Raw genomic sequence first — 7,767 nt, 5'->3', positions numbered from 1 at the left:
AGAGGGCGCTCTTCAACTACAACAGTCGAAGCGTCGTAAATTTACACAGCATCGACCTTTGACAAAGTTTGAGGAATCGGCAATCTTTCAGGTCCTAGAAAGGCAGCATTGGCTATAAACCATTATCCAATCATCCTACCAAGGCAGGAGGTAATATTGCACATTTGAAAGCGTCGATTTCAGTGGTATACCTTATCGGTAAACGTAGTTTGAGGGCTTGTTCGGGGTCGGGAAATTTCGTCATGTTCGTTGGTTCGCAGTGGCTATTGTTACGGCAGCCGTAATGCATTTCCCATTTTCTATCGTTACGGTAGACTGCAACCTGGCAACTTTTATAAAAAAACATGACAAGAAAATATAAAATTAGAAGGAAAAAAGTGAATTTGAACTTTATGAAATTCGGACTTTATTTCCCTTTTAAAAAAAATCCTCCAAAGCCTCAGGTTAGAAAAGGAAAAAAATTCGAGTGCAAAACTGAGATCCGAACCCGCAACCTCGCGTTGCAAAATCCTACCCTCTATCGGCTGAGCTGGCGCACTGCTGGATAAAACATGTGGAAACAAATAATTATATACCTGCGTGCGTACCAAAAAAATATCGTAGAGGGCGCTAAACAACGAGTGCCGTAACGATAGCCACTTCGTCGTTGGTTTGACAGTTCCGTTTACAGTGTTGAAAAAGTGGTGTCCGGAAATTGGGCAGAAAATCGGGAAGCGGTTGCCAAAATGGGTAAACGTAGCATTGACTGGTTCACTAAGATGAACACCGCTGCCACCTACGAGTACGAGTACGAGAAAACTGTGAATAAATGATATATTTTTTGGTTTTTTTTTTCTTTTTTGGAGGGGGGGGGAGGGGTGTTCCGCTAGTTTTGCTTCAGTCATGTCAGTGTGTTTCATATTGATTTGAAAATACTGAGCTGTTTGTTTTACAACTTTTCTCTTGGTTTGGAATCAGAAAATTGACTTACCTGGTAGTTTAAATTGAGTTTGGCATTCCTAGATGTCTAATGACTAACGTTAGTTTCTGTGAAATTCTAAAGGAAATTTGACAATTTTGTGGTTTGTTTGGTCGTGTTTTTCTCAAAAACATGTCAACCTGCCATTGCAAATATTGATTTACCCAAGACATACACCTAAATTTGCCCCACTACTCCACTAGTGTAGCAATGGTATTGCCATGCTGTAACTTCCAGCACAGCAATATAGTCCCCACACTAGTGGGGCTAACACCTAAATTTGAATATGATTTAGATTTGTTTGTCTGTTTGTTTCTTACACTACAGCATCAAGATTTTTGCAACACAGAGTGGGAGAGTAATCCTCACAATGCAAGCAAGGTCTGTTGACAGTTCCCTGCTGGCCGCCTTGCAGAACATCCAGAAAGCCTCCGGAGCTGGGAGCAGTGTATGTGATGAAGGGGTCCGGTACAAGTTTGTCCCCACCCAGAGGAACAAACGCAAGCTGATAGACATCAACGCTGGCCACACATACACGGTCAGGAAGGTGTACAAGAACACCACGCTATGGCAGTGCACCATGCGCAACAAGAACATCTACTGCAGGGCCACCCTCCAGCAGTCTGGTAACAAATTCAAGAAAGGCAACAACGACCACATCCACCCAGGCCAGCTTGGAGTTGCCGAGTTTACAGCGAGTGGGAAAGTCCGGAAAAGACGAGCCCACAAGAAGAAATCAACTAGGGTAAGAATTAGGGGAGTGGAGGCCCGTTCCCACCCCACCTGTTCCCCCTTCCCCCATACTCTGATCTAGAGAAACAAAATTAAGGTTGCTAGATATTGACAAGGCCATTGGTAAAAAGAGGGTTGGATGAAAGAATTAACCCAAAAAATGAACTAACTTGTCTTTACCCATCTTTTTCACTGTGTTTGTATTTATGAATGATATTTGTCTCCTTTTGTTTGCAATCAGGATGAAGCTATCAGTCAAGCCGTTACAACGATATCTGAATCTTTTGGGCAACAGAGACAAGAAAACATCCTGGAAATGGTGTGTACTTTAACATTATCGGTATGAATGGCTGCATGATTTTTAATCAGTATAAGATTATTCATGTATCTCCATGGGTTATATTTTGTTTGCCTTTTTAGCACTATTCTGTGCCAATATTTATCAACTTGCCAAGGGCAGAGTTAATTTGATCAGTTTGTATTTCCCTTTTTTGTGGCGGTTGTAGTCCATTTCAAGTCAGACAATTATACAAAGATTAAATTTGCCCTTCACCATGCATAAGAAATTTTAATTCAATGGCAAACATTGAAAGGGACATGTTAATTCATGAAAAATTTGACTAAGGTTCTAAGTGTTGGACTTGTTTGGCATTAAACAGGAGTTTTTACATCATCGAAACAGGCTTCATTGCAAATAATTTAAATAGTGGTGTAAACTAAATGATTTTGCAAGAATTTTATTGTTTTCTTTTTTTCTGCAGCCACAGTTTTCTGGGATCAGTACAGGGCCCAGTGGTTTGGGGTCCGAAGTCAGTATCAGCCAGGCAGCAGCTGAGGACTCGGATGATTCCTCAGACGATGATGATGATACAGACCAAGTCCAACGTTTTCGTCCAATCCAAGTCCAATCAGAGCATTTGCAGCCTGAGATGAGCACAGGATCCCAACCTGTGCACTTTGAAGGAACAATCCAAGATGGAACAAGGGAACACGTTGTTGCGTCAGCTGATGGCAGCGTGGGGCCTGGTGTAGTGTCAGACGCCGACGTCATTGAAACTATTGCCGAGGAATTCAAAGAACAGAGGGCACCAGATGCAGAATACACCATCGTTGATGGGTCCTCACAGAGACGGAACGCCAAGTTGACTGACAGTGCTGGATACACGTACTGCCTCAAGAGCAGGAACAGTTATACCAGCTACTGGCGGTGCAGCATCCGCAACAAAAGCGTAATGTGCCGGGCATCAGTCGTGCAGACTGGGGAGGAATTCAGGAGAGGGCAGTTTGACCACATCCATCCCAGTAATCCCAACGGTGCAGTGGCTGCCAAGTTAGTGGCTCAAGTCAAGGCCAAAGCTTCGCTGGATCCCGACGCACCAATGAGTAACATCGTCGGCGAGGCCTTGGTGGAGACGGTGGGTTACTACCAGCCAGGCCTTGGTATTCCCAAGCCGTCTAACCTCGTACGTGCTGCCAAACGTCTGCGTCAGAGGCTGTCGCGGGGTTCAGATAGCATCCATGACAGCTCCATCCCGGCTGATTTCCTGCAAAAGGTCATCGAACGTGGGGATAAATCCCACATCTTCCTGGCCTCCCCACAGCAGCTTCAGCTTCTGAGTCAGATGACCCGATGGTACATTGACATCAATCCCAAAGTCGTCAAATCGCCTCTCAAAGAGCTCGTGTCGATCCATGCCTTTGTGGCAGATGACAATGAGCCCAAACTCAGGCCCATGGCCTTCCTGCTGATGTCCCGCAAGAAGAGGAAAGACTACAAAGCAGTTTTCAGTGCCCTCAAAGAACGTCTCCCCGGAGATTTAGCCGTCGCGGAGTGTATCTTAGACTACGAGCCAACCCTTTGGAGAGCAATCAATGACGTCTTTCCGGGCGTTCAGTGTTCTGGGAGTGCCTCCCACTGGTCACAAGCTATCTGGAAGAAAATACAAGAGTTTGGGATCCAAGGCAGCCAGGCTTACGTTCATGAGCCTACCAGGGCCTACAAGCTCCTGAGAAAGCTGATGGCTTTGTGTTACCTCCCAGCAGACCTCATCCCCAGAATGCTCAACAAGCTCCAAGAGAAGGCCAACACAGGAACATTACACCAGCTGCTGAACTATGTAGAAGCCACGTGGATAGAGGGACCTACCTGTATGTGGTCGCCATCTGTCTGGAGCGTCTACGCACAACCCCAGCGGATAAATAATGACGTGGAAGCCTGGAACAAGCAACTGAATAGCAGAATCAAGAAAGGCAAGCTGCCTCTCAGTGTTCTGATCATGCATCTGCTCAGTGAGTCCAAGCCAGTCACCGCACAAGCCAAGCCGGCGTCCAAGAGACATCTGAAGCGATACCACAGCACCGTTGGCAAGAACCACCAGATCGTCAAATTCTGGGAGGAGTTTAAACAAGGGGACAGGAAACTGAAGCAACTGCTGAATGCGTGCGTTACGTTTTGTCTTCCGGGAAGCAGCCACGTCTGAACCAAGCATAATGATGCCAAGACAGTACCCAAGCTTACAAAAAAAGTACATGTGCACAAATCATCCGCCTTAGTGTTCATTCAGGATGAAGAAAATACTCAAGCAAAATGGTCTCACTTTTGTTGTTGTTGTTGTTGCGTACATGTATTGCACAATATGCTACGTTACTGCATATACAAATTAAACTGGGAAATTGGTTCTAATAGCATTCTTAAAGTACAACTTATTTTTTTCAGTGCATACATGTATAACTTCACTGGATTTCCATGTTAAAAATGTATGTAGGATTTGTAGTTTGTACTGCACGTGATGATATGCAGAACATTCGTCATCCTGGATGTACATATTATACAGTACATATGTACATAATTAATACAGACAAGTACACAGAAGTATTTGCTTTAGGTTTTTTTTTTTCCATTCAAATCACAGTTTTTTTACTTTTACTATTTTGACGCATTTTCTATACATCATCAGCAATAAATGCATTACAGTTTGGGTTTTACAAAACTAAATTACATTTGCTGAAATATGATTTCTTAAATAGGCATTCCATCTGCAAGGTCTACACACTCAATCAATTCAAACCTCAATGAATCTGATTGTCTTAATGTTTAGAGCATTGAAATTGTACTTTGTTTTTTAGGAGTTTATGACACACCCCATATTTTCATTATTTTTCTTTTGACACATGACACAGTTGTATGCTTCCCCAAAAGTCATTTCAAAAATGTTGTTCTTGCAAAAATTATTTTCACAGAACATTCTTTTCAAGTGTCTGATGCTGTAATTAAAATTCACAAATTCTGACTTGATTTAACATTAAATAATTCATTGCAGTGTACAATATGTAATAAGTCACATGTTACATTGTTGGCCGCTTTATTTCTTGTTAAATATTTCATTAGAACTGCCTGTGGCTCAGAAATCACTGGTGGCGATAAACTTGGCAACGTTACTAAAAGTTATCTGAAATTTACGATTAACATAAGTGATTTTAAATTTTTCATGTTTCTTATTACAGTAGAGAATTATTTGTTCTAAAAAAATTAATTTTGAACAGTTGTGAACAGGAAGGTCATATATTGCCATTATTGCAAAGTCCTTGTTTCTTGGCTGAGGGGGATCCAGAAATGAGATGAGAGCTCATTATTTGTTTACTTCAACACCAATCAGTGCTGGGATCGAAATTTTAGGCCCTCAAACTCCAAAAAAAAATTTTTTTAAAGGGTGAAGGGTGCAGTGAACTAATTCAAGTGAGAATTTCTACGCGAGCTGATTAGCATAAAAAGTGACCCCACAGTTTCTTTTGAAAACGGAGACCGTTTGGCCTAAAAAACCGATGGAATTGTGTAAATGTAGCCAAGGATCAACTCCCTGGTTTTTGGGCTTCCATCTGAGGGCAGGCTTGATAAAATTACGGTTGAAAAATGGGTCCTATTTGTCTGAGAAAGTGGAAGGATGCTACTTGTAAAACGGCTACATGCAGGCTTGGGAACTATCACTTTTCGAGAGGTGATTTTGTTTTGGTGTGAATATTTAAAAATGTAATCAGCTAATCTACCCAAAATTGAAAAGATGAAGTACGAGACAATAATTTAATTTTTGTTTGAGAAACCCCAGTGATGTCGGCTTGCATGTTATTTGGCCCTGAACTTTGTTGATTTTACACTGTTTTCAATGGGGCTTGAATTGGTTTAGTGCACCCTGAATGGGTTGAGTATTTAGCGGTCGTGTAAATTGCGCCCTCTGTCGCTCTGTCGAAGATAATTTCTAAGTCGGAAAGTAAACACAAACATTTAATAGAACTGGAAAGACAAAACCGTATCCAACTTCCACACGCTTATTATCTGCCAGCTCTTCTTCGATGTTATTCAAATTCCGTAGTAAGGTTGGTTTGTGTTTTATTACATAAAAGTGATAATGAAAACGCTTTACATTGAATGATCGCAAGCTTTTTGGTCAAGATGATTGCCCGAGTATTAACTCCAGCTGCTGACATGTTAGTTACTACATGTATTACTAAAGTATTAGGAATTCACATATGGGATTCCCGCCACCAGGCCTGGACTCTGGAGGTACTCGGTGAGCATTTGAGCTGGAGTTTCTAAAAAGTGAGCTGTGCAGTGTATGTGCAGCTACAGCTGAGTGCAAATTTATTCCGTTTATGATGTGAGTCTGTTGCCAGTATTTACTTCAATTCAGCCAGTATTTACTTTAGCAAGATTTAAAACCTGTAATTTTTTGTATAGCCCAATTTACATATCGATACATGTGTATTCCTAATGAGAAAAACAATGTTGCCTCACAAAAGATCCACATTTTCCCACTTTTTGTTTTTAGAGAGAACGACATGGAGAACGACATTGATGTGCAACTTGATGAAAGGTCTTCATCTACAAGAACCACTGCCTCCGGGCAGATCACTATAAGAAGGGATGCAGTCATGGATGATTTGACGGCCGCTTTCTCTGATCCAACAGTTACGAATTGCAGACTGTCTTTCTGCATGTTTCAGCCACATGGCGAAGTGGAGTATGAGCAAGGGGTTAACCTTGACTTCAAGGATGTCCTTGACCTCTTCTGGCCGGAGTTTATAAGCACCATGACAAGAGGCAATGGACTTAAGATACCGATCCTGCGAGGAGACTTTGATAGATCGAGATGGGAAGGTGTGGGGAGGATCATCTGCAAAGGCTGGAAGGATCTCAACTACTTTCCAAAGATGTTAGCACCAGCTTTCATGGAGACTGCCGTTTACGGCAAAACTACGGTTGACACCAAAGAAGCGTTTCTACAGTGGATCCCTGAAGCAGAACGGGAAGTCCTTGAGGCAGCGCTGCATGAGTTCCCAACCGACACGGCCGAACTTGATGATATTTTTCGGAGATATCGGTGCCGTACTCCACCAACTGAACAAAACCTACCTCGTCTGCTCACTGCATTTGGTCATGTGGAGTTTGTACAGAGATCCTACTATGCGGCAATGACCATGAAGCCTGTTCTGAAATCAGTCTTTGGGCAATTCTCCCGTGAAGAGTTCTTGGCGTTGTACGACAATCCAAGAGAATGAGGCCGAAGAAAAAAAGGGTCGCGACTTACCGTGTTGATTGTTGTTTCTTTAGTTCATCTTGCCATTAAAAATACATTCATGTTTTGTATTTAAGTATGATTTATATTTATGTTACCGATTAAAAATGCAAATTTAAAGAAGGAAGAAGAATATGGGTAAAAACAATATTCTGAAAAACATATGTGGGCATCATTTTGCACCTTTGAAAGCAGAGCCAGTCCTTAACATCAAGCCAAAAGGAGGGAATGTAAGCCATTGACTTTTTGTTGATCATTTACTTCTAAATGGTGATGAATTAAAATTGCAAAATACTGATAGAACAAGAGATTATTAGGTGTGCCTCTAATAAAGAGACAAGAGGACTATTGTCAAATAATAAATGTTGACCATAAACTGTTTTCTAAGTTGGTTAAACAATTAGTCATCACCCAGCCAGAGCCACAAAGTGGAAGAAAACAGTGTTAATTGTGCGACTACATGGAATCCTGTTTGTAGTAGATAGGAAAATGTTGGTGCAACCTTTA

General features: G+C 41.9%; 2 protein-coding genes across 3 annotated transcripts; both read left to right on the top strand.

Moving 5' to 3' along the window:
• Window positions 1–5: 5 nt before the first annotated feature.
• On the top strand, window positions 6–5,240 carry LOC119729011. The gene is made up of 4 exons (XM_038201492.1): window positions 6–150; window positions 1,286–1,703; window positions 1,932–2,009; window positions 2,452–5,240. Exons 2-4 carry the CDS (start codon window positions 1,329–1,331, stop codon window positions 4,168–4,170), a joined length of 2,172 nt encoding a protein of 723 aa, XP_038057420.1. The 5' UTR covers window positions 6–150; window positions 1,286–1,328; the 3' UTR covers window positions 4,171–5,240.
• A 704-nt stretch (window positions 5,241–5,944) lies between these two features.
• LOC119729007 lies at window positions 5,945–7,623 on the top strand. 2 transcript variants are annotated; one of them, XM_038201489.1, is made up of 2 exons: window positions 5,945–6,056; window positions 6,514–7,623. In XM_038201489.1, the coding sequence occupies exon 2, from the start codon at window positions 6,524–6,526 to the stop codon at window positions 7,241–7,243; it is 720 nt and encodes a 239-aa protein (XP_038057417.1). In that variant the 5' UTR covers window positions 5,945–6,056; window positions 6,514–6,523; the 3' UTR covers window positions 7,244–7,623. The 2 variants fall into 2 exon arrangements, with proteins under 2 accessions (XP_038057417.1, XP_038057416.1); XM_038201488.1 differs by lacking the exon at window positions 5,945–6,056 and adding an exon at window positions 6,249–6,342.
• Window positions 7,624–7,767: the final 144 nt, after the last annotated feature.

The sequence above is a fragment of the Patiria miniata genome, unplaced genomic scaffold (assembly GCF_015706575.1).
Source record: "Patiria miniata isolate m_02_andy unplaced genomic scaffold, ASM1570657v1 HiC_scaffold_20, whole genome shotgun sequence".
Classification (NCBI taxonomy): Eukaryota; Metazoa; Echinodermata; class Asteroidea; order Valvatida; family Asterinidae; genus Patiria; species Patiria miniata.
This window is presented reverse-complemented; position numbering and strand designations above follow the sequence as displayed.

Bases quoted from the DNA above. Each gene is read 5' to 3' on its own strand.
- LOC119729011 (XM_038201492.1), top strand. From the start codon at position 1,329: ATGCAAGCAAGGTCTGTTGACAGTTCCCTGCTGGCCGCCTTGCAGAAC. The intron at 1,704-1,931 runs GTAAGAATTAGG...GTTTGCAATCAG, and splicing joins ACAAGAAGAAATCAACTAGG to GATGAAGCTATCAGTCAAGC. The intron at 2,010-2,451 runs GTGTGTACTTTA...TTTTTTCTGCAG, and splicing joins AAGAAAACATCCTGGAAATG to CCACAGTTTTCTGGGATCAG.